Source organism: Chelon labrosus (genome assembly GCF_963514085.1).
Source record: "Chelon labrosus genome assembly, chromosome: 23".
In the NCBI taxonomy this organism is placed as follows: Eukaryota; Metazoa; Chordata; class Actinopteri; order Mugiliformes; family Mugilidae; genus Chelon; species Chelon labrosus.
The window spans coordinates 17702494-17728277 of record NC_140356.1 but is presented as its reverse complement, the minus strand read 5'-3'; the positions used below and the strand labels follow the sequence as shown (position 1 = coordinate 17728277).

At 39.3% G+C, this 25784-nt stretch overlaps 2 protein-coding genes across 2 annotated transcripts in view; both read right to left on the bottom strand.

Moving 5' to 3' along the window:
• creb3l2 (cAMP responsive element binding protein 3-like 2) overlaps positions 1-18081 on the bottom strand; it is a 30064-nt gene extending 11983 nt beyond the window's left edge. Inside the window, exon 1 of the mRNA XM_084573822.1 lies at positions 17635-18081. Within this exon, the coding sequence (XP_084429948.1) occupies positions 17635-17733 (99 nt within the window). The 5' untranslated portion in view covers positions 17734-18081. The remainder of the gene's footprint in view (positions 1-17634) is intronic.
• Positions 18082-20466: 2385 nt separating this feature from the next.
• On the bottom strand, positions 20467-24736 carry ssbp1 (single-stranded DNA binding protein 1). The gene is made up of 7 exons (XM_084573106.1): positions 24697-24736; positions 23224-23281; positions 23020-23077; positions 22795-22935; positions 21451-21538; positions 20861-20949; positions 20467-20766 (listed from the first exon to the last, which is right to left on the bottom strand). The coding sequence occupies exons 2-7, from the start codon at positions 23245-23247 to the stop codon at positions 20723-20725; spliced, it is 444 nt and encodes a 147-aa protein (XP_084429232.1). The 5' UTR covers positions 23248-23281; positions 24697-24736; the 3' UTR covers positions 20467-20722.
• Between the last annotated feature and the right edge of the window lie 1048 nt (positions 24737-25784).

Here is a 25784-nt window from a genome sequence, read left to right as displayed (position 1 = left end):
ACAAAAGGAAGACGTGCCGACAGCGTCTGACCTGTATCTAACTAAAAACACCTGGATTCCTGCACAACTCTGATTCTGATTTTCACAGAATATTCACAGAAAAGAAACTAGAAAATCACAAATAATCACGGATTTGATTGAAACGCAACGTGAAATCAGTTTCCAGTTAGATTATTTATTGATATAATTACCTCCTGTGTCTTTCTTTTAATAGAAACAAGCCTTATTTACACATTTTACACTGATTAGCACAATATTAAATAAGAAAAAATATATGAATTGACTAATTAGTGGAGGCATAAAATATTTTAAATATTTTTAAGAAATTATATATGAAAAACTCAGTTCCTTCTTTTGTCTTTTGTAGTTGTATAGAGCACAATATAATATTTATATACTGTAATATACTGTACGTTCCCAAATATCTTCTTTTGTACGTATATTTTGTTCTTTATTTTATTTAGAAACTAAACTGAACTTGTCAAAAAATGATTTCTTTGCAAATGTAGAAATAAGAAATTAAAAAAATGATAAAAGCCATAATAATACAGCAATATAAGTGCTTATGGTCAGGCTTATGTCTGCTATTTGATTTATTTAGTCAGATGTACAACTTTTCTTGCTCTTAATTTTCTCCTGTGAGTTAAATCTCTAAAGTTTTTACTTAACTCCCGCGTATTCGTCTCTAATAAGTGATTATATTCAATTTACGAACAGAATTTGACGTCTATTGTGTTAAGTGGCATCATGTTAACGTGTTTCTGTCTTTTTTTTGTACCATTACTGTGTCTACTGCTACAAAATCTGATCAACTAGCGGTTTTAATCAAGTTTCCCCAATTCTACCTCCGCAACTCGGCCTCTAATCTGTGATTTTGTGTTTTTATTCTAACATCAAAACTACCAGCTGTGTCAAGTAGAATTTTCTATCTTTTTATTTTTACCTTTCACACAGAAATGACGTGTTTTTCAACCCATTTTATTAAAAACGGCCCCTTTTCCTGTCCTCATCTGAACCCATTGCTCCCAGAGGATGCAGAGAAAACTAAATTCCTGACGCAACTTTCAACGGCAGGCAAAAGCGAAATAAATAATTTAAAACGAGAGACACGTGACGCTGAAGACAAGAAGATCTGTAAATCTAATTCCATTATGTAACGTCGGACGACAAAAAAGATGCATGCAGACGAGTAAAGGGAGAGTGAAATCAAGATGGAGGGAGCGAGGAAACAGGAGGAGGGCGGACGGACGGACGAATGCCAAGCATGTGGCTTCGATTACAGACTCAGAAAGAGAGGACTTCTTCGCCAACACACTCCCGCCGCTGTGCGCTGCCCTACATGGCCAGCCTTCACGGCCTCTATGGGTGTGTGTGTGTGTGAGCTAGTGTGTGTGTAATGCAAACACCGGCAGCATACCGTGAATCTATTCAAGGGGGAAGACAAATATTTACACATTCATCCACCAGTGGGTCCGTTTTCTAGCCTCCACCGTAGCCGCTCTGAAAGCCGCAACGCAACGCAACGCAACACGCCATCAGATATTAATGCATGTCGTCAGTGCGACAGTGTGTGAAAGTGTGCAAACATTTACAGTAGCTTACGACGCTTTACCTCCTCCTCTGCGTCTCCTAGCGACGGCATCTGCGCCGAGAACCGTTATTATTCTCCTTCAGATCTGACAGCTATGAGTTTGTCCCTGATCATAATAGTAATTAAACTGTCGGCTTAAATGTATAAAATATGTACTGGTGCTGAAAAAAACAACTTGCCGTGACTCTACAGGAATGCATTTAGTTAATACTACTGTAATAAGTCTTTTACTTTCAAAGTAAAAGTAAGTTTTAAAAGAAAAACAAGGAAACTGGGTGTAGTTTTTAAGAAAGACGTAATTACAGTCATTACAAGGCCATATTTTGTGGGTTAGGATCTGGTTTATACGGTTTATTTTCTCTCAACTGCACAATCCTACATCTTGATAAAAATTTAAATCATGCATGTGAGGGTATATAAATGAATAAATAAAAAAATAAATAACTCTCCCAACATTAGGACACAGAAAGTAATTGTTTTAGAGCAGGAAATGGGAGAGGTCCAGCTCCGCCTGCGTGAAATCACAACCACACCAAGTACACGCAGCGAGGCCTTAAAAGCTCCCTGTCATTTCTAAAGTTTGTGGTCGTGCGAGAAAAAATAAAATAAAGTGATGCCGTGTAGGAGACCGAGCGTCGGGATCGGTCACTGGTGGGGTGTAACTCATCACACACACACAACAGAAACCTCTTTGTGTTTGCAGCCCAGGGGAGAGGTGTTATTTAAGGCCGGCTGTAACTTGACTCTCTCCAGCTGGGAAACAACCACCCGGGTCGAAGCCCGAGTGGGGAAACTGGGAAAACTGGAAGTAGGGCAAGAATCAGTAGGTCAGCGGTGAGGAAGCGGTGTTGGGAAATCTTAGGAAGATACTCTCATGTTTATTCGGAATAAACTTTGTGCTATCGCAGCTGACTTTGCAGATTGTAATCTTTTAATTGAAACTACGCTGAAATGTGTAGCTGGAGGAGGAAATGAGGACTGATTATGGCGAGTGTCGTGAACGGAAATCCTACAAAGTGGGAGAACCATTTCAGAAGCTTAGAGATATATTTAATCAGTCTGATCTTAATCAAAACAGAGGAATACGTGTGAACTTCAAACTGGGTCAGAGAAGCCTGGTAGCTGAAACTTATGGAGTCCACTGCCAGGCCGGCTTCTTAAAGCTAAATGCTAACGCTAACATGTTGATGTTCATGAGGTACAACGCTCATTTTGTACACTGTCAGATTTTAGTGATGAAAGACGTTTCATTCAAATCTGAAAATTTCAACATCCTGTGTGAACGGCTCACTAAAGTCTGTATTAATGCTAGCATACCTGCACCAAAATCTTTATGCTAGCATACTTGCGCTGAGATCTTTATGCTAGCATACTTGCGCTGAGATCTTTATGCTAGCACACTTGCACTGAAATCTTTATGCTAGCATACCTGCACTGAAATCTTTATGCTAGCACACTTGCACTGAAATCTTTATGCTAGCACACTTGCGCTGAAATCTTTATGCTAGCATTTATGTCTCTATTTATGCTAGCATACCTGCATCGAAATCTTTATGCTAGCATACTTGCACTGAGATCTTTATGCTAGCACACTTGCAGGAACAATGCTAACAGCTTGACGTTTAGCAGCTGTAATGCTCATTATTTGAAAACCATCTTTGATTAGAGTGTTAGCATGCAAGCATTAGCACTAACCTCACAATACAGCTCATGTGAATGTCACTGCTTTAGCGAGAATTCATCCTCAGGGGGAGAATGAATATGTGTCTCAGATTTCCTGACAATCAATCCAGGAGATATTTCATTCAAAACTCAAAATGTCAACATCCTGCACGAACACAAGGAAAGATCAGGGATCATGAAAGTACTCTCAAGACAATGCTACCAACCAAATAGCAGACCAGAACATTAGCTAGCTAGCTTAACAAAAAACAAGAACACTTGTCTGTATGAGGAAGTCATTACCAACAAATACAAATTAATATATCTGTAACAACTCAACAGGTCATCTCCAGATTATATTTGTCATGTTGTTTATTTGTCCAGATGTACAACTTTTTCTTTTTCTATTTACCCATTTTAAATCTTAAATCTCGTGCAGTTCTGGCACTAATGAACCTCCATATCCTGGCCTCTAATATGTGACATGCATTGTGTACTTGACTATATTATGAGGCGATCACTAACATGTAAATTTAATTGTTTTATAACCCTTTAATGCATTTTAAATGTCACTTTTATCACACGACTAAGTATGAGCAAAATGTGTATTGGTGTTTAGCACCAATAAAACCTTTTGCACTGACTTATAGTCCTGTTTCCTTAAATACTAGTTACCGGGTCGAGCAGTGACTGATAAGACTCAACAATAAAAGCCTCGACAGCTGTGTCGGTGACTACTTAGCACACAAATTAACGGTGTGTGCAGGTCTGTCCAGGTCTGTAATTCTGCCGTGAAGTAGGATGTGTGTCTGCTTTGACCTTTAACGATGAGTGCCTTAAGCTTCGAGGTAAAGAAAAAGGAAAGTCAGATGATGTAACACTTTCCTTCCTTTAAAAGCCGAACCAGATGTGTAAAACTACACCGAAAAAAAAAAAAAAAAAAAAGGTTTTGCAGAACCCCACGCAGGCCTCATTAGTGTTGATTGTGTGTCCAGCTGCGTGGACCTTGCCCTGGACTCATCTGTGTGTACTTTTGCTGATGACACGACTTCGCCCTAATAAAACAGGCAAACACACATGTGAATTTATATCAGGGCAAACTGAGTGAGTCATTAGTTTGATTTGGCTCCAGGTGGCTTCGGCTAAACATGTCACTGGACCCTTCACAGATCGCCAACACGCGTTCCGATTCTTACAAGATAACAAAGCATGGGAGGTTCAGTTAGCATCTGAGCTGTTATCTGTGCTTCAAGAACGCTCTGTCTGCTTAACAAGCCGTTTTGTTATCGTCATTGACTTTACAGACTTCTATTTAAAGCTTTATAAGTTCTCCTGCACAGAAACAGGATCTTAGACCATTAAATTTCCAGATTGTGTGTAAATATATTAATGTGGTTGCACGTTTATTAATTTAAAACCAGCAGTGATGTCTATAAACTTCAAATTTCACATATTTGTGGCTGTAAGTTAATTTCAAATGTAAACAATTCGTACACGCCAGCCTCCACACACCAGGGGGCGCTGCAGGAAGAGAGGTGTAACTTTAGGTACTGCTTTCTAATAAATCTAATCTCATTAAGTGTTAATAATTTACAATTTACATCAATAATGTGACATCCTGCCTATATATGATGCCTTATCCAGATGTAAAATCAAATATAAAGACAATGTTTGTCTTGTTTGCAGAATAAAAAGCAGGAGAACTCGTTTTTTCCAAATGCTTCCTTCAGTGTTAACTTTCTCAGAAGGAGAAAATGTCAAATATTCTCTGTTAACTGGTCCCAGATTCTTGTAAAATCCCGTTTGTCCTCGTCCTAATCTAAGTCTCATCACTGAGGTCCTCTGGTTAAATTCCAAAAAGATAAAAACGGCTGCTGTAGTAGCAGAGTTTTAGCGTTGTTAGCATTCATAAATCCTGCAGCTGGAAGTACCCGCTGGAATGCTGACAATGTGTGCAAGCTGTTTCAACAGTTGGCTGAAGGAGTTCATCTGCAGAACAGCAGAGATTCCTCCAATACGACCTTTAATACTTGTCAGTGTGTGCTAGTGAGTAATACAGAGACAGGAAACTCAGGTTTGAGCAGTTAGACGCGTAACTAGCAAGACTAAAAGTTTAACCTGCAACTGCTGACCTTAAAGCATTTTTGCATGAAGAATTGTTCCATTATCGATATGTGTAGGTCTCTACTTGCTAATCAGTCTGAAATAAAGGGTTTTTAAAACTGAAAACAAGTGTCAGACTGTTTAATAAATGTCTTACAAAATATTTAAAATTGATAAATATGTAAATATAAGAGATAATATAGTATATTTGACTAATCGGTGCTTGATGTATGAGCAGTACCAAACTACAGTTCCACTAACAGCCACTAGAGGCTTGGTAGCCGTTAGCCGTGCTCTGACGTGTGAATCAGTGTGATCGGTGTACCAGGAAATCGTGCACTGACAAAAGTTCCGCATTGTTCGAAATGCAAACTGTGATTAAATGCGTTTATGTTTTTTAACGTGTTAATTAATTATATCAATATTATGTAAATCGGCAGGGAGTTGGGTGGAAGCATTGAATACCAAGATGGCGGCAACCAGAGACTCAACACTGAGCTTCAAAACCACTCTTCAAAGAAACTTAAGCGGAGTTTATACCTCTGCGGGACATAGAAGGCGTAACATACGTACGTAGCCTACGCCGGTGCCGGCCTTTTATACTTGTGCGCTCATCAGTCTGGCTGTAACAGCTCCACCCAAACACTAGTAGGCGCTGTGTATTTTTTGCCAGTTGGGTTCATTTTTGTTTCTACTTCCTGCTTCACTTTCAACAATGGAGACTGAAACTTTCGCAGAAATTTCGTCGAACACAAGTCCTACAAATGTTCGTATCTCTGAACATCCTCAGTTAACCTTTCCTCGTGATGATGCGTTCCATCTTTATTGATCCAAAAAAAATCAATTCGAAAACTGTGGAGATGTAGAAGCAGCAAGTAGTATCACATCACATCACTCTTTAAAACAACTAAAGCTGAAAGCATTAGAGATTTCGCAGCCTTCAAATGAGTCATACCATGCATAAGATAACCCTGACAGATAACAGGACCATAAATCACTGTCGTAGGAGCTCTGAGGCTGGCACTGCTTCAGCTGTGGCATTGATACTGAATGTGTCAGTAGAACCAGACAAATCACAGACCACGGAGGCCTTCTGCTGTCTGAGTCTAATCTGGAAGGATTAGGCGAGCCCGGCCTTAAATACGTACAGGATGCAGCTTTATTATTCTTAACCAGCCGCTTACAGCCTCTAACATAACCATAAACAGTAAAAGTTCATCGGGTTCAACGCGTTAAGGTTTTCCCTCTCGTCTACATGTCTGACCGATGATCCCGAGCCGCTAAGGATCTGCAGAGTAGTTGACGCTCGGCCAAAACATGATCTCGCTTCACAAAAACGCCCTCATTCCACGGGACACTCGAGACGGTTCTCACAAGGATGAGAATTCAAGAAAGACGTTCCCTGACCCAGATTCACCGACATCGATCCCAGCTTCAAAGCCCCCCCCCCACAACAACAAAAAAACAACAGCGACCAATCAAAGATTTCAAATATTTATTGGTCTTAGATCCTTAAATATCTTGGCTAGATCATCTTGTGCTATGAATATCTGCAATCTGGATTTTGTTTTTCTGTTGTCTGACATTTATAGACTAAACAATCAAATGATGGAGCCTCCATACAATACCAGATAAGATATTTATATGGATCCAAGCTTCACTCAAAGATGAACCAGAGCTGAATGAAAAATGAGGACAAGAAGGGAATCAATAATATAAATTCATTTTGTTTTATGACAAAAAAAACGTCTCATTTTTCTTTCTATGTTCTGGTAATAGCGACAAAACTTGTGTACTCTCTTTACATTTTATTTCCTACATAAAAACTCATAGTTTATCAAATATTTATTGGTTTTAGTTGCTCAAATGTGAAGATTTTTATTTTATTTAGACAAAAGGAGCAACTTGGCAACATCTCATCTTGAACTATAATCTGAGATTTGAGTGACAACGCAATTTAACGACTGATTATAATCCTAATTGATGGATTAATTTGTAGACTCTTTGGCTAGAAGATGAGCCTCCCAAATTAGAAACTGTCCCTGTCCCTGTCAAAGTCCCTGTTGATATTTATATCATATCTGTTCTTCAAACAAAGATGTGTGACGGTTAGCGGATGTAAACAGCAGGATGTAAGAAGGCGTGACGTCCAGCAGAGGTGCAAGTGTTTACCCACACACACTCATACACACACACACTCATACACAAAACACACAAAACGTCGGGCTGTGGCAGAAGTCACAGCCGACCCATTAACGTCCATTTCCTGCTCGACACCTCAGAAACCCTTCTGTGGTTCTCATTAATGTTTCAGGCCGAAGCGGGTCTCAGCGTCGGAGTGTTTGTGCCGAGCCACGGCAGGAAGTTTGTTAAAAATAGGAAGCGTCGAGTCAAAGTTCAGATCTGTGACTCAGCTCTTATCTAAAGAGGCCGAGCTGATCTTGAAAAGGCATAAGTGTGTGTGTGAGAGAGCGAGAGAGAGAGAGACGATGACAAATGGAAAAGAGAACGTCTCTTTTTCTGCCTCTTCTAGTTAAACCCCCCTCCTCTGCCTCCTGGAGTGTCCCAAAGGTTCAAAATACAACCCCCGCAACACACAAACACACACACACAGAGCGACGCAAAGTTTCCAGACGTGCTCGGTCATACTGACCGATAGATAGCTGAGTACAACCCCCACTGTTTCCCCCACTGACCCTCCAGATGTTACACAATGACTTCACCAGGCTGCTTTTACAGCTAGAAGAAGAAGAAGAAGAAGTCTGGCTTTTAATGTCAACACATTGCACAAAAGGACCAACAACGAGCCAAGAATAAAACAATAACCTGCTTCAGTTTCATCCTCTGACCCATAAACCTTTAATATTGTCCAAAACGCTCTTTATTCTGACTCCTTCTAGCAAATGCGTATTGATCCGCAGCTAAAAATAGTCCCAAACCAGTCTGATAGGGTTTGACGTAAACTACAGCTACAGTTTTACAAATAAAACAACATATTTGTGGCTTTTTAATTAAAGAAATATTCAGGCACACGCCCTAAAAGCTGCAATTTCTCGTTTTACTCACTTCAGTTTTCATACCGATCAAATAATTAAGACATGACTTGTTAAATAGTCTGAGAGGGTTTGTTTGGATCAATGCAATATCATTCTAGCATCGCTCTCTAAAATGCTAGTTAGCTACTTTTACTTTTAAATCAACAGAAAGGAGAGAAGACGTGTGAGTAGATGGTTCGTAGGAGGCAGAAGGAGGCGTTTGTGCAGCCGCAGAGAGGCGAGGATGAGGATGAGGAAGTGCATCTCGATGGTTTGCGTCGCAGAGACATGCGGTCGCTTTTCTAACGAGATCCACGTCAGTTTGCGGCGTAAACTCAAACCAATGTGGTGGCAGTCGGTTGGGAAATGTCACAGAGCAATAATAAACTGATCCCGCCACGTAAAAACGGTTTGAATATTTAATTTAATTTAATTAGTATTACAAAATGGTGGAAGCGCTGTAGAAATTGGTGTTGTAGGAACTGAGGTTGCAACAGACCTTAATTTAACCATCAAACTAACGAGACGTAGAAGAGGAAATGCATTTCGGACAAACTTGCTGTGGTCTGCAACATCATTGGGAATCAACGGGGGGCTCCAAACATGTTAGAAATGTGGTGAAACTTATTAAAATACTGACCGCGTCATGAAAAATGGGGTAGGGGATTAGAAAATCCCCTAAATATTGAATTGAAGCATAAATCTAGCTTTTTGTTTGCATGTTTTTGTTTGTCAGAGAAAGAAAGTAAAAGGCAAGTCGACGTATTTCGCAAAATCTTTGACTGAAGTTTACGTAAACGTGGACCAAAGAGGTGGAAAATTTAACATCGACTCCATCTACTGAGGAAAACAGCTGCTATGGGTATTTACAGTGGGTTTTATAATCATTTATAATTATATTTATTACGACATGGGACAAAATGTTGACAAGACATCATTAAAGTCAACACTTCTTGCAGCAGACGTTGCTTGTTGCTCTCTTTCTGCTCTTCTGTACAAGAGCTTGTTAAAAACTGGGTCAACACAAACGCATGAATAACTTTTTCCATCTCTACACCGACAACTACACTCACACCTCTCCGGATGAACTCCTTCACCCTTTTTTTTTTTTTTTTTTTATCCTCGCACATTTCCACAAGCGTCATCTCTAATCAGCAGCGTCCGGAAGATGTCACGGATTCATCCGACGCTTGGTTGTGTTCCTTTGTGTCTGTGTGGTCGTCGTCGTGCGGCTGCAGGGTGAAAATCTGGGTCAGTGCCGCGTACCCCACCTGAGAGAAGGCAAACACTTGAGGAAACTTGTTTGGGCACGCCGCTGGTCCTAATTCCTGGAGTTTTTTCTGAGACGCACATGCTTGAATGTCAAGTCAGACACTGACGCACGCACATTGAACTTTGCAAGGATGAACAGGCTTCTTCCAGTGGAAAGGTTAGCGTAGGAATAAAAAAGGAGTGCAAATATTTGGGGAGGGGGGGTCAATTCTCTCTGTTCTGTGTTTTAGTATCTTTACTGGTCGACTGAGATCGATTCAAAGCATGCCAAGGGTGACATTAAGCTGCCCGACCCAAACCATCATGACACAAAGTGGTGGATCCACTCATCACTACTGCATCAAGTTAACAAGCAAATAAAAGCTTTAATCCCTGGTCACCGCCCGTCTCAAGTGACCAACACTGATCCTGGCCGTGCTGGATTTACGTCACGTACATAACTGACTAAATATTCAACTTCATTTCCAAACAGGCTCAAAGATAAGCTCCACGGCGCTCTCTGCAATCTGTCCACGCCCTGAAATCATAGCCACATCTTGGGAGCCATAAATTGGATCCTTTCACACTCACATGGAGTCACCAGCATCTGTAGACGGGTGTAGCTGGCTTGGATTTCATTACAGGGTGGAGGGAAAATACACCTCTGCACGTGGTTAAATAGTCGTACAGCCAATCAGAGCAGTGAATTATGTGACGTGTGTCCTTCGCGTCCATGTGTGCACCATCTGCAGACCGCTGTCACTTAAGAAAGCCGGAAAAAGAACTGCAGAAAAACATTTAAAAGAGAATTAGTAAATGTTTCATGCTAACGTTGCACGCGCTAACTCTTCTGCAGAGTTTCCCAAAGAGCGTGCTCAAAATATCAAAACAGCAACTTTAAATAAGCGTCTGCAGAACAGTTATTCTACATTAAGTTCATATTAAGTCGATTAAACGTTAAAAATAAGCCGCTTCGATTCGCAACTTTAGCGAAACCCATAGAGATGCACCTCTGGCTAAAGGTGAGAGCTAGCGAAACTAGCTTGAATCACAAGAAGAGACCTGAAACTGAAGACTCTAAAAAGGTTGCAGGGGTGCAGTGCAACTACCGTTCACCCCAAAGAGCTCAGCATGGGTAAATTCTGCAAACCATCGACAAATCATCAAACAATTGCTTTAAAGAAGAATCTACAGCTGAAACTGTGTGAAGAAAGGGTTGTAAAGTAAAAGAAAATAGGTCATGCACCCAGAAAGAAGGAAGAGACAAGGTTGAGCTGCAGAGAAGTTTCTGGCATTTTGGACAGGAGTCGACTCGTCCTGACTCTCATCTCACCCTGTGGGAGTGACGGATGGGGGGAGGAAGGCTAGCAAGCCTGCGGATGAAGAGGCTTCTGTCTTTTACTGGTCTGGATTGGTTAAGAGCTGCAGGGAACACCCCATTAAAAGCTGAGGGGACTGTTTAATAAGCACTTTAGAGGCTTTACACACTTTGATGTTTAATACCCAAAAAACTGGAGCTCATGCAGAAACTAAATCCATCTAAATTCTGTCGATTCTACAAATTTAAAGTCCGTAATGTATCTACAGAAAATTACGCAAAGTAGTGGAAAATATCACGAGAAATAAAGACGGAGTTGTCATTTAGCCGCATCTCAACAAGCAGCGAGCAAAACCGCTTCCAGGGCTCATTCAAAGGCTGCGAGTATAAACTACTCAGAGGGATTTTAAACCCACGCACCGCTCACCGCACACACAAAAACTTTAACCTTTTATGGTGCCAGAAGCAAAGAGAGATATAGAAAGGAGAGAAAGGGAAAAGGCAGACAGCTAGACGGGTAAATTTAGCTTCGCCTCAGAGAACCGAGGCTCCTGTGGATTTTCCATAATGATCCCCTCACACACTGATTACTACCTTCGCCTCGCTGTCGAATGGCCGCCTCGCTGCCCGCCCGCCCGCCCGCCTGCAGCAGACGAGAAGTCCGCTTTCAGAGTTGAGAGAAAAGTTGCATCAGATTTGGCGAATAGAAAAATGTGTCCTTTGCGTCCATGTGTGCACCATCTGGAGACCGGTGTCACCTCAGAAAGACAATATAAATCTTTGCAGATGTGAGTGCAGAAGAATATCGGAGAGATCATGGTAAATTTGACAAAATTTTCCACCTAAGATGTTTTTCTTCTAATATCTGTGACGAATGAGAATCACGCTAACACGCTAACGTTGCGCTCGCTAACTCTTCTGCAGAGATCCACAAAGAGCATGCTCAAAACATCAAAACAGCTTTAATAACCGTCAGTAGAGTCTTTACTCTCGATTAAGTTTACGTCACAGCAAAAAAACATTAAAATAAGCTGCTGCAATTCACAACTTTAGTAAAATCCATACAGATGCACCTCTGGCTAAAGGTGTGAGCTAGCTAAACTAGCCTGAATCACGATCAGACAGAAAGAACTGAAGGAGAAGAGGCCTAAAAAGTTCAACTAAAGTCTCAGTGCCCTGCCACAGAGTACATTAGTTAACTCTTTTGCATAGCCTTGACGCCTATCAACCAGAATTAGCGCCTCGACCAGACGATTAGATTGGATCAGGAGATCTTTGCGGAACGTAGCGGCTCCAGACTCGAATTCCCAGACTAAAATTTTGTTTTGCTAGGTCTTCTTGCAAAACCAAAGCAGAAACTGAACAAAGTGAACAATACCAGCGACGATTTACCGCATCAATCTGCAACTTTTGCCTCATATGACAGTAAACTGAAAATTTTTCAAGGTTTCACACTGTTAGTCAGACAAAAATAAACATTGTCGTGTCCTCTCACTGATTAATGGAGGAAATACTGTGCAGATTAGTTCGCAGGAGTATAATTCAAACTCACGCAGGCTGAGCTGTTAAGCTACTACCACTATTTTATTGTACTCATTTGCATTTTCATTTAAATATATGCAAACAAGCTTCACTGTCCCGGTCAGAATTTCTAACAAAACTGTTAGAAAATTGCTCGTAACTTAATCTTAAAACAGGAAGTCATTATGTCGTTGCTGTGTGTTCTTAGCACAACCTGAATATCAGGGCCCACACCTGAAGTAATAACATGATGTGCTTCATGAAGTCGTTCAGCTGGGACTAAAGTTACAGACAGATAAAAGGAGGCTGGTCCAGTTATAAAAAACAGACCGGTTGTAACGCTGTCTCTAAGTTATTCTAAGAATAAAATACGCCTGCTCAGAGAGAGTGTGCCCCGGTGTCCTGGATGACCGTCTCCTCCTGCACACTGACACTCATGTTACAGCGGACACATGGACCATTCAGAGACGGAGACGGAGACAGAGCGAGGCCACCAGCGAGCAGGATGCCCTGCCCCGACGGAGAACAGGCTCTGCACTGTGAGCACATGGAGCAAGCTGTTCACCCTCCACTCCTGTGCAAGTCTTTCAATGAAACGACCCGATGCTGAGTGAGTGCTGAGCTGTCAAAGCAAACTCATCATCCATGCATTAATAATAATAATAATAATAAAATGAAATAAAAAGAAATAGCAGCTGGTTTTTGATCCATAGCTGATTATTTATCTGCAGGTGTGCCGTGTTACGTAAGCAGACACATTCTTGGAAAGCCCTGGAGCATGTGCAGAACAAATTTACTCTCTGGATGTAGTTGTCTCTCCAGATCTCAAGTGCAGCGAGTACAACATGTGCTTGGCAGCTTTCAGACTTTTGAAAGACGCAAGTTTGTGCAAGTGAATGAAAAGGAATGTGAGTCCACGGTCTTGATATTTTTTCATTTTTCTTGAGAAAAATCTGATCAGAGTGTCGTCTTTCATCTTCCATAAAACTTTTACCTTCATTTGAAGCTACATCTGATTCCGAGCCCTCATAAAAGCCTTCAGGTGTATAGTCTATGTGAAAGGAGTGATTTTCCCTTTTTTCCCCCGAAGCCTGAACATATAATTTGACAACAGGCCCCTGGGAACAGACTTGTAAAAAGGCCCCTCAATTGTCCTACATAAAATGAAGACTCACAGACTGAAAGAGACACAAAAAACATCTCATCATGCTCAGTTGGTGCCTCTTGCTGTTCATTTTGAGACTCTTTCTGCATCCACTAATGCTCCTTTTATTACCACGTTTTATCCTTTTGTGACTTGTTAGGATTTCGCATCTATTGAGAATCACTTTGTGTATCTTTTTGGTTGATTACGCCGGTCTTAAGAGCTTGGGTTTGTACCTGGTAGGTTCATTAAGTAATCCTTTCAAACCCAGAGATGTAAAACCATCAAAGAAAAAGGGATTACAGATAAAAGTAAGACAAATACGGTATTTCCTGTGCACGCTAAGATTTCACAGCTTATAGAGTCGGTGTATGATCACTGTGTGGGCCTCAAACTAAAGGTTTGAACTCTTTGGATTGGAATTTACAAACAATGCCTCAAACAATAGTCGTGCGTGGTGAGAAATCTTTGCATCTTTCAGGTCACAGTTTTGGTTTTCGGTGTTCCACATCTTTACTGCTGTGGTTTGGTTTCAGTCTCAAGACCTAAACCAAAAAAAAAAGTATTTAAAACCCCTTCCTGCTCAACACCAAATGCATAAAGAGACAAAGTTAGGAACTAGCTTGTGAGCTCAGAGGTAGATGTGCCTACTAGCAGCTGGTAGAGACCAAAGATGGAGCAAAAATTTGGCTACTAACAAACTGAAGCAAAAATTTTCTGGATTTAAAAAAAAAAAGAGTTCAGTTGAGTCTAAATAAAGAGAATAATTTCTTAAAACCTTGAGTGCAACAAGTTTATTCTACAAAGCCAGAAGCTACAGAGCTAGATACTACTAGAAAGTGGTGGAGACCAAAGACGGAGCAAAAATTCGACGACTAAAAAACAGGAGAAAAAATATTCAAAAAAAAAGTTCAGTTGTGTCCAAGTAAAACCTTCTTCTACAAAAAACAACACATCTATCAGCCATGCTGCAGATCAACCGCAACCAGAAAAATAAACTTTACCTAATAACAAACACATATATTTATTTTGGCATCTTCTTCCACTGTGGATCTATATTTTAAACCCAAAATAAACACTAAAGATCAAGTATTTATAACAATATTCACTTGAATTCCTATAAATATTGGTTAAATGCTGGTTAAGTGATTCAGAAGACAGCACTGAGTGATTTATTTCACCTCCTGTTTCATGTTTTATCTTCACGAAACGAATACAAAAAAAAAAATGTCCCACAGAAAAGCCTGAAACGTCAATGGTTACTCCACACCGTTGCTAAACGATTGTCACAGTTGAGTGGAGATAAAAGGACGAATCACGCCTTCAACATCTTGCTGATCAAGTGTTATTACTTCAGAACCTGAGAAACTTGATTACAGCCGGAGATACCGGAGGGTTGAGGATGAGGATCCCACGCATGCCTCAGTGGAGAGAAGGTTTTACGTTGTTGTGAGGAATCCCTGCGAACGTAAACAAAACCCTCAGGAGGAAAAAGCGAGAGTGAGAGCTGACCCCACGACCGGGGAGAGGAACAAAGACCTCCAGTCTCAAGCTGCCTGAGATCCAAACACTACAGTCTTGTTGGTTTTTTACATTCACCCATCCTCCGCCCAAACACACACATACTATTCATGCTTTACTATATATAGAACACCCACCAACAAGAACATCTTGCTTCTCAACACAACCTGAACTTTGTGAGCTGGTGGAGCATTTTAATATTTAACTTTTAACACCTGAAGAGGAACTGAGCGACTTTGTTTCACCTAAGAAACAAAGTCGACTACATGCAAGTCTGATAGTCACTCTTTTTTAGCTCCATTTTTGGCCTCCACCTCCAACTCCTTGAGATGGAGGCGAAACGTCTCCTTCTTTAGCTGCTAAATTCATCTGTGGTCCGATACAGGCGACATTTCTAGACAACCTATAGATGGACTGTTTGAAATATATGAGTAAAATATTGAAAAGATGTTTTATTAATTCACCTGGAGTCGCGTTTCTGTCTGATATTCACTCTCTTTTAGCTCCGTTTTTGGTCTCCACCTCCAACTCCTTGAGGAAATTGTCTGTTTTTGAGCTAAATTCACAACAATTTGAACAAGAAAGAAGAAACGTCTTTCGTCAACCTGTTCTAAAGTACGGCAACAAAAGTAAAACTGAACAGATAATTAAGCCTCTATCTTCAACACGCCTGTGGCTCCGAACAGGAAGTATCTCTATGTAAAAATACATAGAAGTATATTTGAAATATGTCTATATATGAGCGAATATTAAAAAGAAGTTTAACAGATTAATCTGAAGTCATATTTGTGTCCACCTGATGAATCTAAGTCTGACATTTAGCTCCTTGCGGAAGTTTTTTGCATCTTTAGCTGTTAAATTCTCTGAGTTTTGTTTTTTTATCATTATTCCTGAAACAGCAGCTCTCTGTCTGACTCTGTCGGCTGGTATTTGACAGGAAGTGTAGCCTCGGGTCTTGTTTAAAAGACCTACATTCACAGCTTGAACTCCCTCTGAAGCCTTAACACAAGTCTTTACCTGTCTACAGGAGACTTTGTGTGTGTGTCCGCTAGTTTAACTCACGCTGAGGGGACCAGAATTAATTTGCACAATGTGAGAACTTCTTCTTTTTTCTTTTGAGGACTAAAATTAAAAAGCCTCATAATGTAAAATCATGAAATTATAGACTGAAGACTTGGTTTAAGGTTGTGGTGGTGAGTCTTAAAGAAATGAATATGAGTGAGGTCCTCCGAAGAGATGGAAACACTAATGTGTGTGTGTGTGTGTGTGTGTCGTCTCATTCTTCCTCTGTGGTGTCTGATTCCCGTCCTGTGAGCCAGCTGGATTTTTCCTTGTGAACCCAGACGCATAAACACAACACATATGTGCACACTCGATGCACACACACAGACACACACACACACACTCCTCTTGGCTCACAGTGTTGCCCAGAAACACATATGGCCGGAGGACAGACTTCAAGTTACATAACTGAAAGCCTTTAAATGCTGCATGCATGCACGACTCTCTATCTCTACTTTATTTTACTTTAATTTTATTATTCTAAGCTACATTTAAACATAAATATGAGATATAAGCGTCCAGGGGCTACACTAGACTGAGCTACCCTGCACTTTCTTGTGATTTTAGTGTTATTATAAAAGATTAGAGTCTGTGTATAAGTATAAATATATAGGGAATCAAAGTAAAGAGTGAACAACCTGATGCATAAACTTTACATTTTCAGCCTTAAACTGCAGACAGAATAAACTTCTCCAATATCTGACACTTTCTCACAGAAATTAAGTTTATATTCTGCTAATCAACAGGATACGATATGTTTTAGAGGAGATTAAACGATGCACAATACTAATTAAAACTCTATAAATGCAATACTAAGCAGTTCTATTATTTGTTTCATTTCTAAAACTTGATATAAAAGGGTAAGTGTGAGTTTTACATAAACTGTGCTTCTTTCATTCTCCAACATCTATAAATATAGTTTAATTACTGAACGTAAAATAGAGTCCAGACCTCAAAATGATTAATGAGCTGCAATGTTTTGCATAAAAAGTGATTCTCACTGAGAGCAAATATTTGTTTTAGCTCCACCGTTCATGTTATAAAACAATAAATAAATCAGGGTTTGCAAGCAAAGGCCAATAAATAAATTATGTTTATGTTATATGTTATAAATAGTTGTTTTTTTGTGCAGTATGTGCAGTAAAAAATAATATATAGTGCTTTGTTTAAAAGAGATTTACGTTTGCAGCTCAAACCTGCTGCATCCTGGACCCCTAGGTTCAAATCTGTGAATGGAGAGCAGGGTAACACACACACACACACACACACACACACACACGCATACACACAGCACACACACGCCTCCTCGCATTAATTCGTCATCAAAGTGAGATAAAGGTGATTATTCTCCACTTAGCAGCTGCAGAGACAGTCGCCAACCAGGCCCTGATCGATCACTCGAACCTTTCACTAACCGACGACTTACATTGGTGTAGAGCACAGAGTCGATCTCCCCGGCCTCGGACAGCTCGCTGAGGTTCCTGTCCCAGTGCAGGAACGATTCACTGCTGTCCAGGATCTCCATGATTTCCTCCACGCAGACTCTCCGTGGCCTTGTGTTGTTGCTGTTGTTGTTGTGTTTTTCTCTTTCCAGCAGCAGCAGCAGCAGTGAAACACAGCGGGGTCTGGTTGCAGCCTAGTCCGACTAGAAAACACAAAACTCGGGGTCCAACTCCGCCAGAAAGTTCCCAACAACTTGTGTGAGTGCAGGAAAAGAGATTAAAAAATAAAAACAAAACAGAAGCACGTCCGGCTGGTTTAGACACAGAGGGTTAGAGGTGTCAGGGGTGATTCAGGCTGAGAGTTGCTGTTGTTGTTGTTGTTATTGATCATCGCCTCTATGCTCCAGTCTCCACAGACAGCGACCAGCACACTCTATCTCCTTTTCTTTCCTCCTCCTCCTACTCCTCCTCCTACTCCTACTCCTCACTGCCCCGATTCCCAGGAATGTATGGGCGGAGTCACAGAGAAATAAAGAGTTATAAAGACATCAACACATCCAGGAAGTTAATCATAAAAAAACTGTGACTTTTAATCGCGACGGCTCAAAACAAGACAATAAACTTTATGCGATTAAATGCAGCTTGTTCAGTGTACTACGAGTCTCCTTCTCCAGCTGTTTGTGACACTTAAATTATTGATCGCACCACACGGATTAACACTTCCGGTCAAATTTCAAAATAAAACTCATTTCAAGGATTTGCAATAGAAAACTAAAGTTAACCGTTTTAATTAATATTATAGAATATTATGTAAATAAATGTACATAGGATTAAGTGAGTCCACATTTAAATAAATAAATACATAAATAAAAATTGAATTAAATTAATGTATGTAAGATTAAGGGAGTCAACAGTTAGAACATAAGTAAATTAAGAAATATAAATTAATTAAAAAGAGTCATTGAATATAAGATAAAGAGTTAACTATTAAAAAAATAATTAATTAATTAATATAAAAAGATAATTAAATTTAGTCAGCGTATGTAAAAATATTTTAAATACAATTCTATTTAAATCTGTTTATATAAAATGTGCAACTACTTCTAGTGTTAATCAAAATAATTATTAATAATATTATTTTTATTATTAGTGGTAGTAGTAATATCATCGTCATCGTCATTATTTTCATAATTAGTTTTACAAAATAATGTATAATATCTAAAATAATAATATTTTCAAAGTATTCTTAAATAGTGATTATAAAATTATACGTTCAAACTGCTTTAATTAATTTTTAATGTTTATTTTGAAGTCCTATGAATTACATCCGGTCTCGCCATCTTTGTTTCTCCTAACTTGACTTTTTTTTTTCTTCCTCCAACTGATTCCCAGGTTCCTTCACGACTGACAGACAGGAATCTAACCAATCAGATCGCTCCTTCTTCCGCCTCAAGCGTTTGATTGACACGTGACGCAGCCAATCAAGGAGGACGTCTGGACTTCCAGCGACCAATAGCTTTAGGCCAAGACTACCTCTGACTTTAAACACAACCTACACGGGGAGGGAACAAGCCAACCAGTTCATCAAGTACATTTTAAAACCAGTTTGAATATTTATATTTTAAATATGCTTGAAAATAGATAAAAGTAAATTTATTTAACTTTTTAAACTTGTTTACGATTTATTTTATATTTCTAAGATTGTTTTATTCATAAATTCATTTTATTTTTATAGTTCTTTTCAATTGAAATTTGTTTGATAAATAATTTAGGAAGCAATTATTAACACCAGGCAGTTAAATATGTGTTTATACAGTTTTTTATTTTTTATTTTGTGAAAAAAGAGTCTATTACGGCGACTTTTACAGAGGAATTAACCGACAGAAGTTAAATAAAAGCAACCAGTCAGTCCAGGAAGGAAATGACAAACAGATCAAGTGTGATAACAGCTGATGAGAAGACTGACAGGGCAGAAAAATAAGAGCAAATAAAACCGCCAAGATGGACAGTTCAGTGAATTAAACGGGAAATGAAAAAGCAGGAGAAATGAAATTTGCTCTGGTTGCTGGTGGCTTCCCCTTAAACCAACATCCTGGTTTCAGTTTTCAGTGTTCTGGTCTTTTCTCTCCTTCAACCATGAGATATTTGCAAGAAAGACATCTGTTTTTAACCAAAAAAAAGTTTAAATATACGACTAAAAAATGTTTAAACGGTTCATAGATGAGATCGAAGGGAGGGTTTTAGAGGGATTTGTCAGTTTCAGAAGTCAAAAGCATAGCAAGTTCAGACAAGACAACTTTCAGCTCTAATAAACAACAAAACAAAAGTCATCTGTCATCCCTGATGCTGCTCCGACATCCTTTGGTGAATCCTATTGCAAAATTATGGTGCAACGTCCTCAGTGTCAAATATGAAATGTGCAAGATGTCGACATTTCGTGAGCAAGAACAAACATCCTCCGTGTTTTCATCCTTGTGTATTTTTAGATAATCCAATGAGTGTTTCTTTAACCCGTAAAGGAACACTCATCCTCAAGGTTTACTTCAACTGCAGCTCTTTGGAATAAAGATCATTTTCGATGCTTTGAGTAAAACACCGGTGAACGTCTCTGTGAAATCCCTTCATCGTGAAACAACTCCTGAACACTTCAGCTTGTAAAAGAGACGTCATCTTCACCAACATGATGAAATAGGAACTGGAATGACGTTGTTTATGATTTCAAATATGTGAGTAAGCTTTTTTTTAAGCACACTGAACGTATCTCCGTTCCTTAAACTCTTCCTTTGACACATGAAACTTAAGTTTACACACAAACACACAGTAAGAGCTTATATGTATTCATAACTGCTATGTACAGGTGTTTCTGCTCCTCCTGAAGTTTACTTTTCCACCAGCAGGAGGCGCCAAACACGATCACAGCTCACTCTGTCCCTCTTCTTCTTCTTCTTCTTCTTCTTCTTTTCACCAGGTCCAAACAGCTCCTTCACCTCGGCGTCCTCCAGTCTCATCTTTTCTTGTCAAATAAGAAAATACAAAACAAAAAAGGAAGTTGAAGACGAAGGGGAACGTCGCTCAGACTCTTTCTCGCACGTTGTCGCTCAGGAAGATGATGTTGTCTGAGGAGAGAGAGGTGTGGATGTTTAGTTAATGTGCAGAGAGAGTAGTAGAGCGTTTAAGTGTGTGTGAGAGTTAATGGGCGTTTAATCTGACCTGCGATGATGGTGGTGGCCTGACGTCTGACGTTGTTCTTGTCCACATACTCTCCATAGTCCAGTTTCCCCTCCACCAGGATCCTCGACCTGAGAAAGACACATGTTCAAATAACAATGTTCAGTCTCTTCTTCACGCTCCTACGGGTTTGAGAGTTTACTTTTATAACAGAAAGATGTGTCAGCTTAGGCAGAGTATGGCATAAAAATGTGTTTAACTGCACAGTCCCTAGATATAGAGAGCCACAAAATCATTCTTTTTCTTCTTCAGCTACAAAAAAAACTTCTAGTTTTATATTAATCAAATAAAACCTTTATTGTCGTTTAGTTCTCTTTCTGTTTTCATAGATTAAAGGATAAAAGGTAAAGTTATTTGTTTAGCATTTTTAGTTTCTGCTTTTTAAAATGAGAAACTTCTACAGTCTAAAACAAAAACTTGAAAATATCAAAAAGTTCATAAACTATTCTGCAACAACTGTCACTACAGACACAAACTATGTCGCCTTATCCGCAGCCTTATCCACTTCTTCATTTTCTTTTTTCTTTTTTCTTGTGTTGCTATTATGAAATAAAACACGCGGTTCATCGTACCCTTTCTTGACGTACTGGTAGGCCACGTCTCTCAGACCAGGTTTGAAGACAGAGATGCGATGCCACGTCGTCTTCTGACTGATGTCACCTGGAGTCGGAGAATATGAACAATAAATAAATAAATAAATAAATAACACACACAAGAATTAATAAGGTGTCAACTACCTCCAGTTAGACATGTAGAGGAATCAATCATGGTGATTAAAGTGCACTAAAACATTTAGAAGGCTGTTTGTAATGTTTTAAGGTTCTGAAAAAAACGCCCCGTAAGTTGTTTATAATTTCTAACGAGGCTCATGAAGTAACCACTGAGGTCTGAGAGCTAAATAAATACTGACGCACTTTAAAAAGCAGCAGCTGCTTTAAGAGAAACCTTGAAATCCCACAACAGGACTTTGTTATTGTGGTGTTTGGTGACCTCTAGTGGCAGAAAGTAAAATATCACTTTATTTTATCATTTATCTCCATCCTTAAATTATTTACTTAATGCCAAACTTTACAAATGACAGTAACTTAAGGCAACTTTTATTTGGAAAAGCTTCGAAATCCATTAAAATAAGTGCCTGAGAAAATAAGTGCCTGTACATTGCTGCAACAGTGAAATTTTCCAGTTTGGGATTAACAAAGTATCTGTCTATCCATCTATCCATCTATCAATCATTCTGATTGTCAGTTAAACCAAAACAGCGACATCGTTCAGTTTGAAAACAATCAGGAATTTGTCTCAGTCTGATCTTCACAACACATGCTTGTGGAAGTGTGTGACAGCACGGACTAAAAAGGAGCTCAGAAAAAAAAAGGTGGAAAAGGTCACAAAACCATCTCAGAAGAGTTTGGAATCCACAAATAATCCAGAGTCAGACAGATTGAGAACAAACGGAGGAGATTTAATACGACTGTTCCCCTCCACAGGAGTGGTCCACCAACAAAGATCACTCCATAACAGTCTGAGAGGTCCCAAAGGAACCCAGGGGAACTTCTATGCAGCTAAAGGCCTCTCTCACATTCATGAATCTACCATCAGGAGAACACTGGACAACCATGGTCCGCATGGACAAAGACGCTGATCTCCACAAAGAACATTTCTGTTTACTTTTATGACTCGCGTGACTAAAAAATGCTTCAAGTCACTTTTATGCAAACACAGAAAATTTAAAAGAAAGAAAACTGATCTACTGTCCGTCCTTGAAGAACACAGGCTGCTTTATTCAAACCTCGTCCTTCAGCGAATGCATAATATGACAAGAGTCATATCGTCAACCAGACAAAGGCAAGGGATGTGAAAATAAAATAATAAAACCAGAACAACAACAGACGGTCGTGTCAAGTATCCAGACGTCCTACCTGTTGGGCTCGCCTCTCCATCTCCAGAGCGCCACATCTCGTTGGTCGCCACGGAGAAGATAGTAACGGGGTTCCGACCCTCCACTTGTCTCATCACCGGGTCCTGACCCACTCGGCCTAAGAGCTGCACGCGGTTTATCGCTGGGAAAGAGACAACGTACGACACAGATTAGGGGAAGGTGCTTTATAAAGGACGACGAGGACAACACTGGAGACTTTACTCACATCGTTCCAGGATGAAGTTGGTGTCTGTGGTCTGGAATCTCACCGCCTGTCTGAAGATCTGTGAAGGAATCGGCAACATTTGCACGTTTTTAATCTCTTCTTTCCTCCTTCCCACTTCTATTCTTTTGGCAGTAAATATAAATACAAGCAGGTTTTTGTGTATTCAGTAAAACTTTAATGGTGCAGTAAGTGTTCCCTTCTCACCTGAGCTGAGGCCCTTCTAAACATCTTGTCTGAGTGACGACAAACAGCAACAGAAGACCTGCAAACACAAAACAATTCAATGTGCGTGTGGTTTCTGAAACTTTCACTCTCAAGATAGAAAGAGACACGCTGTATATTCACTAAAACCACCGACCACATGGTGTAGTTAACTTTCTTCTATGGCACTAAGACGTACCGCCACCTGAACACTGTTGCAGTCAAAGCACATCCCCTATGACAACGGCAAGGAGGTGTTATTTGTAGATAAGGGACACACACGCATACCCAGCCATGATGCTGTGATGGTAGGAGCATTCACCAGTGGGTAAACTGTGATCCACTGTGTGTGCTGACTAGTTTGTCTGTTTAACTGGGCCTTAACACGTTCATCAGTGACTCCTCCCTTCCTTGGACCAGTTTTGATCGGTACTGATGACACGTTCTCCCTGTGTCTGCCATCCAAGAACACTGAGGCTACTCTACAGGAAGGGCCAGAGTCGACTTTACTTTCTGAGGAGACTTGAGGTCCTTCAGCATCTGCCGGATGACGCTGAGGATGTTTTATGAGTCTGTGGTGGCCGGTGCGCTCCTGTACGCCGTTGCATGCTGGGGCAACAGAGCTGAGCGTGGTGGACGCTAATAGACTCAATGAACTGATCCGTAAGGCCAGTGATGTTGTTGTAGAGGTGGAGCTGCACTCTTTGAACAGTGTTAAAGAGGTCTAGCTCACTCTTAACACACTTAACACTTTTATAATGTATTTGTGAGCATTTTACCTCTACAACTTGTGGATACATGTGCAATATTTGTTATTTTTTATGCATCTTACATCTCATTTTTATACTTTTTATTCTGTATTTGACTCTGTCACCTTGCATCAGCATAATAGACACGACTGTTAACGTGAGGATGAACGGGGACAGTTACATCAGCACAACTCACGGAAGTTAAATCACAAGGTAATATATAATATATCCCACCCACTGACAGGAGCCATGATGATCAGATATGACCTGTCAGTGGTCATAATGTTGTGGCTGATTGGTGTATCGCTCAACTCCTCTGTCCTGATAACATTTGTTTTATTTACAATCTACTAACTGACTGTAAAACAGCACAACATATGCTAAATTAATATAACATTGAACACAAGCAACACATAAAAAAAAACACAATATTATATTATTATTAAGTTGTTTAATATTTAAGGGCCAATAAAGGTGAAATATTTAATGTTAAATGAGCTAAACTAACACATTTTCAAAGCATTACGTATGTCAATAAAACACCGGTTTATCTCGCTATTCGTCTCCCGCCATTGGAAGAAGAAACGGAATAAAAATGGACGTTTTTCTTCAACGTGTTCCGGTTTGACGGTTTTAACGGTTGTTTCGGTTGAACGGGAACGTATTTAATGAAAAGCGTGGCTAGAAAGAAGCAGTTGAAGGAGAAAGGAGGTTGTTAGAAACTTACCAGGTGCAGAAGAGACTTCGGTAACCCTCACGCTGCTTCCGGTCCGTCTCCAACACGGGTCCGAGGTTCCGCGGCAGGTCGTTAACGTTCCGCTTCAAGATCAATACGGAAAAATAAAATACAAAATAAAGGAATGAATCGTGTTTATTAATAATAATAAGTGTAAGGGAAATATAATCATTTAAAATTGGCAATAAAAATACATACGAACTATTCTTCTGTCTAAAAAAACTAAACCTCGTTTTTTTCTCTACGATATATTTTTAAATGTATTACAAATCTTTAAAATTTATGATATTTTATGTTTTAATGTAAAGTGTAAAAACAAAGACACTCGGCTTGATTTATAAGTAAATTTCAGTGACAATTTGTTAGTACTTAGATTTTTAAAAAAATAAATAAACTATAAGTAAAAATCTAGTAAAATTAAATAAAATAGTGAGCAGAAAATGTACAAAATCGTCATATGAACAAATGTACAAGAAATAGAAACGGAAGTAAATATATATTATATACATAGGAAGGATTAATAAGGTGCAATAATGTGAATGAAGTCCTGTAGTATGTCCAACCAAACTTTCCTATAATAAGAAAAACATAATTTAGATTATAGAGATAAAATTAAAGATGAACTCCAAAGATAATTAACAGAAAATACCCCAATTTTATTTTCATTTATTACACAGGTTGCTGTCAGTGTGTCAGCGTCCAATGATCACAAAGTATGACCGTAAAAAGACAAACTTTATAGTTTCGTCTTTTTATTTTCAGTCACGACACAGGATTAACTGTTTCATAATATAATGAAGTGACCTGATCTTGTTACGTGGAGGCAACATAGTGAATGAGTATAGTTTAAGATAGTAGCACTGTACTTTTATATATATATTACAGAATAAAAGACAACTAACAAATGCAGAATAGTTAAATGAAGCAGCTACAGTTTTAATCTAATCTTATATTAGCTTGAAAAGGGCAATTCTTGCATAAATATTACTTTTATGTTTTTGTTTAGTACATTTTAAGGCTTTTATTTATTTATTTATTTATGTATTATTATTTTTTTGACTGCAAGATAGAGATGTAAG